The following is a 14614-nucleotide window of genomic DNA, read 5'->3' on the forward strand; positions in this document are numbered from 1 at the left end:
CCAAGTTTGAGTCTGCAGGCTACCTGTCACTATAATTGGTTTGCCTTAACTTTGCACATTTTCATCAATTCTCAGTCAGACTGCAACATCATAACCTGGGCAAACAGACATTTTCAGCTAGCTACAGTTGAATCCTGAATCCTGCCTCCTGCAGGCCAGCCAGTGAGTAGCGCTGACAGCACGAGCAGAGATGCCCCTGGCTCAGTCTGTCTTGCTCTTTTAGCTCGAGGACATTTGTGGTGTAATTTGACTTGCCTAGAGGAGAAAAATGGGGAGAAACAATTGCTGCATTGCAAAAGATTAAAATTATGGAGAAAATCAGAAACCATTTATGACTTTCGTCGAGGCATTGTCACAAAAAATACATTTTGAAGAAATTTGTAGAAATACTGTATTTGTTTACTTTTCTGTTGAAACATTGTTCTTTCGCACAGAAATTCATTTAAAAAATCAGTTGAATTAATTTCTGTTAAAGTGCTGCACAGTATTTTAAAATATTTTCTATAATATATCGACACAAAATATTGTTGATGCTGTTAGAGGATCAGTCTGTTTAAGCAGAAGGGTATTGACATTAAAACCTGTGACAGGTTGAATAAAAAAAAATAGAAAAGTTTACTGTAAATGAATGGGTTGACCTGGAAGTTGTGGAAATGTTTTCAAGCTGCACCTCAGCACCTTGGGCCAACAAAATGGCCTTTAAGCTTGAGCGAGCATGGCTCTTTCCAGCACAGAGCTCTAATTTTCATCTTTTCAAACTGTTTTCTACCACTTGGAGTAGAATTAGTATTGACAAGGATAGAATTTGTCTCCTGAAGGAGAATAGTCTGCCCGTGTAAGTGCTAATGCAACATTTATCTGTCGGTAACTGTACACTGCTTCCCTGCCATACCTAATACACCAAAAGCAAACTGCTCTCTGTGAAATGTTATTGTGTCTGAAGTGCTAGCAATTTGAGGTAAAATCATTTCTATTTTTGCCATCCCTCACACAAGGATACTTGTGCGATTGTTCGCTGTTGATATACAATTAGTCTCTGCTAACGTTTAATCCACAAGTGAGGGTGATTTTCATTTAAACAGTACACTACAATCAAGCAGCGATGCATTTCACTGTGGAAAAATGCTATGGGTAATCTTTACAGTAATTTAGTAGCCGAGGTGTGAAATGGAGTATGTGTAACCTATTATTATGCACCACTCACAAAGTGCAAGTGGATGAAAATTGATCCTGTAAATTGAAAGAGGGATAAGTGTTGTGCCCTTATTGATGCGTGTGCAGTTTATTTTTTCACTTGGTAATTTGTTGATTCCATTCCTGTCCAGTTTTAAGACAGCATACACCAAGTGGGAAAACAATTTTCAAAGGCTGGTCCAATTTTTGTTGAGGGTTACATTTAGGTCCCTTGCTGTGACGTCACTGTGGTTAACACTTGTTTTAAAACGCTCAACTATTAGATTAAAGCTTTTACGAGAAAAGATTACAATCGAAGTAGTTTGTGATGAGAAATTTCATGAAACTTACTGTGGTGGGATGTGAAGTCCTTTTCTATGATTTGGGAGATCCAAACATGAGCAGTCTTCATTGATGCAGTATAGTATATAATTCAGATTACTGCTGTTTTGCTGAAACTAATTTAAAGAATTTTAAAAATGACTTGGATTTCTGTGTTTGTCTATTAATCTAATGATAAGTTTTAAAAAATCATCCAGATAAATATGTGTGTCCACTACATGAAAGGCAAATAACAATAAGTGATCTTTTACCAAGTCAAGTTATTGCTTTTCATTTTTTTTTATTCGTTCATGGGATGTGGGCGTCGCTGGCGAGGCCGGCATTTATTGCCCATCCCTAATTGCCCTTGAGAAGGTGGTGGTGAGCCACCTTCTTGAACTGCTGCAGTCCGTGTGGTGAAGGTTCTCCCACAGTGCTGTTGGGAAGGGAGTTCCAGGATTTTGACCCAGCGACGATGAAGGAACGGCGATATATTTCCAAGTCGGGATGATGTGTGACTTGGAGGGGAACGTGCAGGTGGTGTTGTTCCCATGTGCCTGCTGCTCTTGTCCTTCTAGGTGGTAGAGGTCGTGGGTTTGGGAGGTGCTGTCGAAGAAGCCTTGGCGAGTTGCTGCAATGCATCCTGTGGATGGTACACACTGCAGCCACAGTGCGCCGGTGGTGAAGGGAGTGAATGTTTAAGGTGGTGGATGGGGTGCCAATCAAGCGGGCTGCTTTGTCCTGGATGGAGTCGAGCTTCTTGAGTGTTGTTGGAGCTGCACTCATCCAGGCAAGTGGAGAGTATTCCATCTCACTACTGACTTGTGCCTTGTAGATGGTGGAAAGGCTTTGGGGAGTCAGGAGGTGAGTCACTCGCCGCAGAATACCCAGCCTCTGACCTGCTCTTGTAGCCACAGTATTTATATGGCTGGCCCAGTTAAGTTTCTGGTTAATGGTGATCCCCAGGATGTTGATGGTGGGTTATTCGGTGATGGTAATGCCGTTGAATGTCAAGGGGAGGTGGTTAGACTCTCTCTTGTTGGAGATGGTCATTGCCTGGCACTTAAAGTAAGAAAAAAAGTACGTCAAACAGCAATAGCTTATATTAAGACTGAGCATGTATGAAAAATTCTGTGTCATACCTGCTTCAGATTGGCTTATATTTTATATTCATTAAACATAAATCACAACTGAAGCTGTAAGAAATGTCCCAACCAATATGCAAAAAGTGGGAATGAAAACTAACAATCTGCAATTTCAAAAATATTCCAATCGAAAATAAGCCGCTCGGAGCATGCACAGCATGCCAGCCCCATTTCTTCAAATGTTGAGAAGCCTAATCGTCGATCCTTAAAGGTTCGACTGGAAGCCTATCCAAAAAGGTAAGTTTTATTGTAATTTTAATGTTTATGTGGGACCAGGAGGAGTAAGAGTGCTCTTCTGGCCCACTGCTGGCCCATTTTCATGCTCTCTGGCATCTGCATTCCCCTCCCTCCACCCAAACAGGCCTTACCCGTCGACTGGCAGTGTGCTATAGCCGGCCAATTTTCCACTGCAAGAAACCTACAAGCTTCAGCAGGGCACCAGTTTGGTGCCCACTGCTCACCAACAAACCGTTAATGAGGGCTGAACCTGAGAGTGGTTCAGGCCTCTCGATTGCTGCGTTGGGCGGAGGCCACCGGCTCTTTGCCAATATCGTGCCTATTCAACATACAAATCTCCCCCAGTGACCTCTGGAATAGATTCACCACAGGCCTTCAGAGAGGAGCAGAAGTTGTTCCTGTGAGTGGAAAACGTCTCCATTTTTAGAAGAGGGGTGGGCCCAGAAGTAACTGTTACTGTTTCCTGGAGCTTGCGTAATTGTCCTCAGGAGTCGGAGAGGAATTTCCCAGTTTTTATTTTCCAAATTCCTACTTTTTTTGCCTCTCCCAGGAGATTGTGTGGCTGATGGGTTTGATTTTTAAACTATAGTATTTTCTTAAAAGTGATGTGCAAAATTTTGGGATAGTATCTAGGAGAACAGAGGCAGTGTGAGCAGTGGAGGGTATCTTTGGTTGTGCTAATGTTGGTTGTTTGCTTTGCAAAACCCAGAAATGTCTTCAGCAGTTGCTGTCATTAGTTCAAAATGACATCATCAGTGTAGTATGCTTTCATAATGTGCATCAATAGGTACTTTCTTTGTGTAACTCTCATGTTAACATACCCAGCAGTAACATCCACAGGTTTCAACTTCCAAAATGGTTCTACTGGTAAATTAACTTTGCCTCAGCCCTTGTACTTTTCAGTAGACCCGATGATTGATACGAGATTAAGTTTATTGCACAAAGAAGCTCTTGTATCAAAAGGGATCAAAAAGTTGCACCTTTGATCCCTGCTCTGTGCTGAGATAGTGGAACTCAGCCAGGATGGCAATAGAGCTTTGGAATTGCCTCTATTTTCTTGGGTTAGGGAGGGGAAAGCTGCCCAGTGCTTCTGCACCTAGTTCGCTATCAGCGATCACTGTTGGACGTGTGGTAATCAAATGAGGACAAGAGTATCAGGCTTGGTTTTAATGCCTTTTGCAGTTGAATAGCATGCCAACACTCTATCAAAGCTGGCACATGAATAATGGTCACTTGAGTGAGATATCAAAGGGCACCTGTCACCTACAGACCCATGCCCAACATGGAGTCTGCACCTGAAGTTAATTAAGTGAAGTTTTATGTTTTAATCCTGGTCCCCGAAAATTAGATTCCATTGGCAAAATTTAGCATAATGGGATCAGCTCAGGAATCTCAATATAGGCATATGAATGCATAAAATGAGAAATCAGTCCTGCTACAGAGAGAAGGGACTACTCATGTAGGATTGGATTTAATCACATTGTACTGGGAAGCTCCGTATTAGGCCTAGTGCCGGCTGTGCCTGACCCAGGAATGTTTGCCCAGTCAAAATGCAAGCTATTTCTGTCTCCATTTCTAATGCTGCTCATCAGTTTGTCTGAATTCCAACCAATTGGGGAAATGCATTGGGGTAAATCTGTTCAGAACAAAACGAGGCTGGAAGAAAATTATATATTGGGAGCAACTTGTTGATACTGCTACAACTTTGGAAAATATTAAATGCTTAAGTTATGAGCCCAGAGACTGAAAATTAAAATATGCAATCCACACTTCTCATGAAAAAAGAGATGTTCTGATGAAATATCATTTTTGCTTTTAAGACGAAGCTATGATTATATTTGGTCCATTTGTTGAAGTTTTAATGAGGGTTGTCATGAGTCCAAATGGCATTCTTCACGTGAGCTTTCAGCTGTCTTCAGAAGTGAGCTTGGCACCATCTTTATACTCTCTGGAATAGGGTTGATGTACTAAGTTCATGGGGCTGCCTCAGCCATAAATAACTGCTGCTATTTTAATTTTTTGACTTCTACAAGCACATGTTTTTAAATTTGCCATATGCAAAAAGGTTTGCAAAGGAGCACTCTATGAATTCATTTTCTGATGGCAACTGTAGTACTGCTGGAAAATGTTGGTCAGTCCTCCTCAGTGGGGAAATGGTACCCATGTCCTGATTGATAAGGTAGCAACCATGGAAACGGTTTTTATTTCTAGTTCACAGATTGCAGGAGTCTTAAGAATTCCCAGTAATGCTCCAAACTTGTGATTTGTGTGACATGCACTTATTATCCTAATATATTTTCATTATGACTCACAGGATGAAGTTTATGGCGAGACAGAGGCTATTTTTGGCCTACTGGTAGTAGCCGTGTTCCCTCATCTGCCAAAAGGTGCTGCAGTGGAGTGGCATGTCATTGCCTTGACGGACGATCCCTGTGAGAGGAAATCCTTCAACATAAATAAGAAGTTGGATGATTCTATAATTGACTGTGAGGTGGTTGTGTCAAGTTCCCTGTCAAGTGCTGTTATCTCATTGACTCTAAGTCTTCTGTTGCCATCGGTGACCTCTTTAGATCTAAAGGGCGCACTGCAAGAACTAGCTGTTATGTTCCAGCAAGCAATGGAAAAGCTCCCTCAAGATGTCACCCAACTTCCTCTGTGCTTCAAAACTTTCTATTGTGAAGACACCATAGATCCCAGCTTCGTACAAAGAGGTAAGGCTGTCACATTGCTAGAAGTTATAGTTTAGTTGGAAATACATAACTGCAATGCGAGAATGTTGAACTATTGACTTAGCAACAAGAGCTCAAAACCGGGTTGACTGACAGTTTCACCTGGGCGTTTCCAAAAGGCGAATGCCACAAATAATGATCAGATCATAGTCATGGCCTCACCTTTATCTATCTCTGTAACCTCATCCATCCCTAACTTTCCTCCCAAAACTGTCCATTCCTTTGACTCTGCCCTTTTCTTCATTGCCCCCCCCCCCCCCATCTCGCCACCTACACTCCATGCTCTGGAATTCCCTTCCTCACCCCCTCTGTTTCATTCTTTAAGAACCTCTTTAAAACCTATCTCTTTGACCAAGCTTTTGGTCACCCCTTCTAATATTCCCTGCTTTGGCTTGGCATCCATTTATTTGACCATGCCTCTGTGAGGTGCATTGAGATATTTTTTCTATGTTAACGGTGCTATATAAAAGCAAGTTGTTGTAGTAGTCGATAAGGGAAGGAAAATGGGCCCCACTTACTCAAGTATAGCTTCTGAATAGCCCGAGGTAGCATTGATCGCATCTATGGCAACATCTGAGCTGGGGTATTTTATTTTTCTGTCTTAAGGACAGTGATTTGTATGAAGTGGTAAGATGAAAGTGATATCTTAGTTTATTTGCATAATTGCTGCATAATTGTTGTAAAATATGCATATCTTTAGCAGCTGCACACCATAAAATCTAATTCTCAAGTTGCACCTTGATGCAGAGTTCTATGATCTTTGAATCTGTGAGATCTGTGCATTTATACAAGCAATTTTGTTTTATTGTTTAGCCACGTGATATAGAAAATACATGGTTGTGGGCTTTAAATAAGTTATTTATTATGATAATATGGATAGAAAATCCATCCACAAATTTTATTTGGCATGTGCATTACCTGAGATTTAGTAATTCTTCAGAGCAACAGTACTGTCATGATATCATCTTATTTCAAAGTCTTTTTGTTGCAACATTTTTTGGGAAGATAACAAGTGGCAATGCATCATGTGGTTGCACCAGTGGCGGAGCTCGGGAAGGCGGGGGGGTGGGTGCCGTAATCAAGATTTGTCCAGCTTGGCAGGAAGGGGTCCAAGCTGAGAAGTGGAGAATACCGACTTATCTAGTTTGAAAGCCATGCCGGGAACTGCACAGATTTGCAGGCTGAACCTGACAGAGGTTCCTGGGAGTGAAATGGAGGCGAACCTCCAAAGCTGCATTGGCCGACCTCAAAATGATTGGGGGAGGGGTCATGACCTCCAACTGGTTCCACCACTGGATTTTCCCTTTCACCAATTTCTGACCAGCAAACTGTTATTGTTTTAAATTAAAGGTATATTGGATATCATGTTGAGATTTAAGTCATCAAATGCTTTTTTTCTTAACCCAGCAACAGCATAGTATCTGCCAGATGCGTGATTTTAAACAAATAATCTGTGTAGTCAATGTTCATTTAAAATAAACAGAAACAGCTATGTGAAGTCACCAGATTGACTGCTTACAGTAACAATCAGACCTCATAATGCATGGTGTCGTGCTTATTTCTTTGTAGACTTTGATGTCAGCCTTGGCTCAATAGCACGCTTGCCTCTGAGTCATGGGTTCAAGCCCCACTCCAGAGACTTGAGCACAAAATCTAGGCAGACACTCCGGTTCAGTACTGAGGGAGTACTGCACTGTTGGAAATGCCGTTTTTCGATTGAGATGTTAAACCGAGGCCCCAGATAGATGTAAAAGATCCCATGGCACTATTTGAAGAAGAGCAGGGGAGTTCTCCCAGTGTCCTGGCCAATATTTATCCCTCAAACAACATTACTGATAATCAGGTTATCTGCCCGTTTATCATATTGCTGTTTCCAGGACGTTGCAGTGCACAAATGCGCTGCCGCATTTCCCTACAGTACAACAGTGACTACACTTCAAAAGTACTTCATTGGATGCAAAGCGCTTTGGGACGTCCTGAGATCATTAAAGATGCTATATAAATGCAAGTTTGTTCTTTAGACCAGTTTTGGGGTGGGGGAATTTGGTCATAATACAGTACCAATTACATGCTGTCATAAGCTTTAGGTCCAATACCATTTTCAACAACACCATTTCCTCTACTTCACTTTTTTTTATTCGTTCATGGGATGTGGGTGTTGCTGGCAAGGCCAGCATTTATTGCCCATCCCTAATTGCCCTTGAGAAGGTGGTGGTGAGCCACCTTCTTGAACCGCTGCAGTCCATGTGGTGAAGGTTCTCCCACAGTGCTGTTAGGTAGGGAGTTCCAGGATTTTGACCCAGCGACGACGAAGGAATGGCGATACATTTCTAAGTTGGGATGGTGTGTGACTTGGAGGGGAACGTGCAAGTGATGTTGTTCCCATGTGCCTGCTACCCTTGTCCTTCTAGGTGGTAGAGGTCGCGGGTTTGGGAGGTGCTGTTAAAGCCTTGGCGAGTTGCTGCATTGCATCCTGTGGATGCTACACACTGCAGCCACAGTGTGCCAGCGGTGAAGGGAGCGAATGTTTAGGGTGGTGGATGGGGTGCCAATCAAGCGGGCTGCTTTGTCCTGGATGGTGTCGAGCTTCTTGAGTGTTGTTGGAGCTGCACTCATCCAGGCAAGCGGAGAGTATTCCATCTCACTCCTGACTTGTGCCTTGTACATGCTTTGGGGAGTCAGGAGGTGAGTCACTCGCCGCAGAATACCCAGCCTCTGACCTGCTCTTGTAGCCACAGTATTTATATGGCTGGTCCAGTTAAGTTTCTGGTTAATGGTGGGGGATTCGGCGATGGTAATGCCGTTGAGTGTCAAGGGAAGGTGGTTAGACTCTCTCTTGTTGGAGATGGTCATTGCCTGGCACTTGTCTGGCGCGAATGTTACTTGCCATTTATCAGCCCAAGCCTGGATGTTGTCCAGGTCTTGCTGCATGCGGGCACGGACTGCTTCATTATCTGAGGGGTTGCGAATGGAACTGAACACTGTGCAATCATCAGCGAACATCCCCATTTCTGACCTTATGATGGAGGGAAGGTCATCGATGAAGCAGCTGAAGATGGTTGGGCCTAGGACACTGCCCTGAGGAACTCCTGCAGCAATGCCGTGGGGCTGAGATGATTGGTCTCCAACGACGACTGCCATCTTCCTTTGTGCTAGGCATGACTCCAGCCACTGGAGAGTTTTCCCCCGATTCCCATTGACTTCAATTTTACTAGGGTTCCTTGGTGCCACGCTCGGTCAAATGCTGCCTTGATGTCAAGGGCAGTCACTCTCACCTCACCTCTGGAATTCAGCTCTTTTGTCCATATTTGGACCAAGGCTGTAATGAGGTCTGGAGCTGAGTGGTCCTGGCGGAACCCGAACTGAGCATCGGTGAGCAGGTTATTGGTGAGTAAGTGCCGCTTGATAGCACTGTCGACGACACCTTCCATCACTTTGCTGATGATTGAGAGCAGACTGATGGGGCGGTAATTGGCCGGATTGGATTTGTCCTGCTTTTTGTGGACAGGACATACCTGGGCAATTTTCCACATTGTCGGGTAGATGCCAGTATTGTAGCAGTACTGGAACAGTTTGGCTAGAGGCGCGGCTAGTTCTGGAGCACAAGACTTCAGCACTTCAGCCGGGATGTTGTCAGGGCCCATAGCCTTTGTTGTATCCAGTGCACTCAGCCGTTTCTTTGATATCACGTGGAGTGAATCAAATTGGCTGAAGACTGGCTTCTGTGATGGTGGGGATATCGGGAGGAGGCCGAGATGGATCATCTCCTCGGCACTTCTGGCTGAAGATGGTTGCAAACGCTTCAGCCTTGTCTTTTGCATTCACGTTCTGGACTCTGCCATCGTTGAGGATGGGGATGTTTACAGAGCCTCCTCCTCCCGTTAGTTGTTTAATTGTCCACCCCCATTCACGACTGGATGTGGCAGGACTGCAGAGCTTTGATCTGATCCGTTGGTTATGCAATCACTTAGCTCTGTCTATAGCATGTTGCTTCCGCTCTTTAGCATGCATGTAGTCCTGAGTTGTAGCTTCACTAGGTTGGCACCTCATTTTTAGGTACGCCTGGTGCTGCTCCTGGCATGCTCTTCTACACTCCTCATTGAATCAGGGTTGATCCCCTGGCTTGTTGGTAATGGTAGAGTGAGGAATATACCAGGCTATGAGGTTACAGATAGGGTGAACAATAGCTGGAACTGGTTGCCAGTAAGTGTGGCCAAGGCCAGGATTACTGAACTTATTTAAGAAACAGTTAGATGCGGTAATGAGAAGATGGTAGAGTTAGTATTCTGAAAGGATGAAATCAAAAATGCCAAGGGTCTTGTACATCTGAACCGATTTTATTACTTCATGCTAGCTGTAATTTCACAAACTTATTAGGAAGCATTTCAAAATTAAGGAAAATACTGTTTGTCATAAAGAGTAGCAATTCCACTGTGGAGTTGTGCTACCATTTGTAACCACTCGAGCTTTACAAACATACGAAAATGACGCACAGAAAAAGACCCACTGGTCCATCTAACCGGTCCCATATAGTTGTGATGCCCTCTGCATCATGATACAGACACACCCTACCCACCCAGAGCCATTCCACAGGTCCACTGTTCTCTGGGAAAAGAAGAACTGCCTAACATCCAACTTACTTCTGTCCTTACATAACTTGTCAGCATGACCTTTGATCCTCCCTAACCTATCCAGTTGAAATAATTGCTGCACATAAACACAATGTAGTCCCTTCATTTTATAAACCTCGATCAAATCACCCGAGTCTATGCTTATTTGAACCTATCTGGGTAACTAAGGTACCAATCTAGTTGCCCTCCACTGCACCGTTTCCAAAGCCTCAATATCCCCCACCAGGGAGAGACTAAAACTGAACATACTATTTTAACTGAAGCCTACCTACTGTCTTGACTGAAATAGTATGCTTTGTTTTGCAGTTGATTGTCCTGTGGTTACAACCTAGAACCCTGTTTGCTTTAGCTGTAGCTTCCTGGTATTGGTCATGATTCTTTGCAGAGTGATGCACAGTAACACCCAGATCTCTTTCTTTTATCACTGGCTTCAACTCCATTCCCTTTGCTCACGATGCCATCAAACCAACATAATAAATTACTTCATTGTAACTCAATGTCAACTTATTGATATGAACCTAGTTTCTGTTTAACTTTTAGCGGTAACTTTATATAATTACTTCTAATTTTATTAGGCTATGTGATATGGGCAGGGTGAAACGAGAATTAGAGTGGGAGGAGGCTTGTGTGGAGTATAAACACCAGCCTAGAACAATTGGGCCGAATAGCCTGTTTCTATGCTGTAATTCTATGTAAGTTCATGCAATTGGGCAGAACAGTCACGTGGAATAAAACAATAGTACACAATTCAGGTGAATTCCTATTATTATTGTCCTTCGTTTGTCAGCCAACAAAATAACAATGAACATTGCATATTCTTCCTCACAAAATCATTTCAGGTTTATTTACAATAAAATCACTCTAAAATATTGAGTCACTCTTTTGTAGTGAACACTGTTGTAATTTTGTTAAAGTTCTGAATATAGCAGCCATTTTAGAGGGAGCTGCAAAAACTTGCAATCTGACCAGTGTGATAAAATTCTGATAAAATGTGCATATATACAATGTTGTGCAAAATGTGACTGAAAACTCAAGTTTAAAAATTTGGTCATTTTGTTTTCAAAAAAGGGAAATGTCAAATTTATTCACAAGAACTTGGGACTTTAGGGCGAAGAGATCCAGTAGATGAGAGATGGAATACACCTTATTGTCTGAAGTATTTTAGAATATCATCAGGCACGTTGACATTTGTTTTTTTTTAAATAATCTGCTTCATGATTCTGCAATGATAGTTTGTGGGCAGGGGGAACAATCTGTGCAAATTCATTCGATAATGATATGCAAAAGCCACCTGGTAAAAGAATCCTCTCAAGGAAGCTGCATTCGGACTAAGTCGATATTAAGACTTAATAGTTGAGCTGCTTTGTTTTATTTTACTTTTGTGAAGATTACTCTGATGGGCTCTCCCAGGGTTTGAAATAAAAACAGAAAATGCTGGAAGTACACAGAAGCGCTATCTGCAGATTTTTTTTTAAAATGTCACTTTATAAATGCTGTGTGTATCCAACATTTTTTGTTTTTCATTTCAGATTTCCATTAATTTTTTTTTAAGTGGTATGATGACAAAATGCTGTATTAAACAAGCTGGATCAGTTACTCTTCATTTGACCCTGGACCCTGAATTCACACTATGATCTTTCTGTAGAACCATTCTGGTATCTGCTGCCTCCACAGAAGAAAAGAGTTTACAGATGTTCCTTTGGTAATTTGTATGACATTACCATAGTGCTGTTGTGGCACGGTGAATTATATAATTCATCAGCCTGGGGTGTCATCTAACACAGTCATATGACCATTTAATACTATGTTGCAGCTCACTTAGGATTATTTGTGAATCAGTCAAATTATACTTTAGGTCAAAAGTCTGCCACATTCAAAACCAATTCCATTCCCTGGACTGAAACAAATTGCACTATTAAGTTCTGTTCTATAAAGTCAAATTTCACTTAAGATTTCAACCATGATTTTAGCCCATTATCATTTACATCAAATTCTCAGACATCTTCATTAATGTATTATTACAAGAACGTGTTCACTCGATCATTGTGCGATGAACAAGATCCTGCATAGTTACAACTCTAGTCTTTAACACTTTTTTTTTAAAAAAAGCAAATACATATTTTTGTGAAGTAACTATATAGTTTGTCACAAGATACTTACAGAAGAATATATTGGGGTATTCAGTACACTGTGCACATGTTGCAAACAGCATGCTGTTTCTGGGGAGGGGTCACGATATCTGGACAATGATCCTTAGGTTTTGGTTTGTTCATGAGGTTATCAAGGATCTTGCAAATTTAGTGATGGACTTTATAGGGTTATAGAATTGCCCTTTGTGGAGAACTAGGAGGGGGTGGTTAGTTTGTGTCTCCATTCTGACTTTCTTGGGGGTGGTCTGTATCTGTGCGGGAAGTGGCTGGTCACGTGGGCTTCCTGAAATGGATTCCAGACTGTTTGGTATTTCCCGAGTTCCAGGCAGAGTGCATACATCACCTTTCCCATGTGCCCCACAGATGTCCCACCACATTTCTGTTGTGCGGATGGTTGTACTTCAACACCATGGGAAGTGGTCTCATCTTACAGCGAGCAGCGACAGTGACACTGTTCTCTCAGTAATGGATAGGTTGAACAGGCACTGACTCGAATCTACCTTTATTGCAAGGGGGTTGGAGTATAAGAGTAAGGAGATCTTGCTGCAATTATATAGGGCTCTGGTGAGACTACACCTGGAGTACTGTGTACAGGTTTGGTCTCCTTACCTAAGGTGACACCTCTCTGTCTAAACATGGTGATTGCCTTGGCAACGGGCAGTTGCAGGGGCAGTCTGTAAACACCATGTATTGTTCTATATGTATAAATGCGTAGGCTTCAAGGAGCTCTTGACATTTACCTGAGGAAGGAGGAAGCCTCCGGAAGCTTGTAGATTTCAAATAAAAATCGTTGGACTATAACTTGGTGTTGTAAAATTGTTTACAATTACCTAAGGAAGGACATACTTACCTTAAAGGGGTGTAACGAAGGTTCCCTAGATTGATTCCTGGGATGAGAGGGTTGCCCTATGAGGAGCAATTGAGTAGAATGGGTCGATATTCTCTCGAGTTTAGAAGAATGAGAGGTGATCTCATTGAAACGTATAAAATTCTTAGAGGGCTTGACAGCGTAGATGCTGAGAGGTTGTTTCCCCTGGCTGGAGAATCTAGAACTAGGGACCATAGTCTCAAGATAAGAGGTCGGCCATTTAGGACCAAGATGAGTAACATTTCTTTGCTCAGAGGGTTGTGAATCTTTGGAATTCCCTACCCCAGAGGGCTGTGGATGCTCAGTTGTTGAGAATATTCAAGACTGAGATCGATTGATTTTTGGACACTAAGGGAAATCAAGGGATTATGGGGATCGGGCAGAAAAGTGGAGTTGAGGTAGAAGATCAGCCAGGATCTTATTGAATGGCGGAGCGGGCTTGAGGGGCCGTATGGCCTACTCCTGCTCCTATTTCTTATGCAGGGATTGTGAGGCCTATTGGCTCTGTGACCTCTTGGATGCTGTGCAGAATGGCTGCATGGGGGAAGAACTGAATGTGTACAGCACTGCACCTCTCCAGCGACAACTCTTTCAGCATTCATCCCACAGGGAGGGGTGGAATTTGTAGAGCAATTGTGGAGTGCAGCATATTCAGTGTATTAATTCTTTAGCATTCTTTTGCAGGTAGTAGTTGTGACGGTCTGCTTCCATCCTTTTCTTCATTCCCTGGCCTCTTTAAGGGTTTCTGTGCTGTCTTTTGCTCTGGAAGCAAACAGACAGAGGATGGAGATGTGTTTGCAGGAATTTATCAGGGAGTACAGGTACAGTTCCAAGCGGGGGTGGGGGGGGTGGTGATTGGCTCACGTTGGAGTTTTTGGAGCATGGTCAGATCCTAGAGTCATTTAATTTGGTAGCTTGGTGAGGTCAGTTGTTGGAATAGCATAATCTGGTTTCTGTTGTGGATGCTTTTATCGCAGCAAGTTCAGAAATCACCCTTGGGAAATGTATCTGAAAGATCCCCATTGAGCCAGATTGGAAAAAGAGCCGATAAGACCTGAGGTATTTTCATCAAGACACAGATCTCTTTCCGGGCAAATAGTTATTGGTGTTTCTGGGCTCTTGTCAGCATTTTCCGGGGGATTATGAAGGGCAGGAAATGCAGGCAGTTGCTATGAGGTCCAGGGCTCTGTGGTCAGGCAAATACCATGGAGGCAGGCTATAATTCTTGAGAATTGGGCTGCCCAATTCTCAAGAATTATAGCCTGAGGTTGGCACGGCTGAGCCCATCTTAATGCTTTGGACTGGCAATTATTTGCAGTACTGAATTTAGGCACCAGTGTCAGGAGTGGAGTGGTCAGTC

General features: G+C 42.8%; 1 protein-coding gene across 1 annotated transcript in view; it reads left to right on the forward strand.

Annotated features, from left to right (window-relative positions):
- The window catches only part of dph6 (diphthamine biosynthesis 6), a 223797-nt gene that overhangs the window by 192226 nt on the left and 16957 nt on the right, over positions 1-14614 (forward strand). The window contains exon 14 of the mRNA XM_067991381.1: positions 5191-5587. Within this exon, the coding sequence (XP_067847482.1) occupies positions 5191-5587 (397 nt within the window). The remainder of the gene's footprint in view (positions 1-5190; positions 5588-14614) is intronic.

Source organism: Heptranchias perlo, chromosome 10 (genome assembly GCF_035084215.1).
Source record: "Heptranchias perlo isolate sHepPer1 chromosome 10, sHepPer1.hap1, whole genome shotgun sequence".
Taxonomy (NCBI): domain Eukaryota; kingdom Metazoa; phylum Chordata; class Chondrichthyes; order Hexanchiformes; family Hexanchidae; genus Heptranchias; species Heptranchias perlo.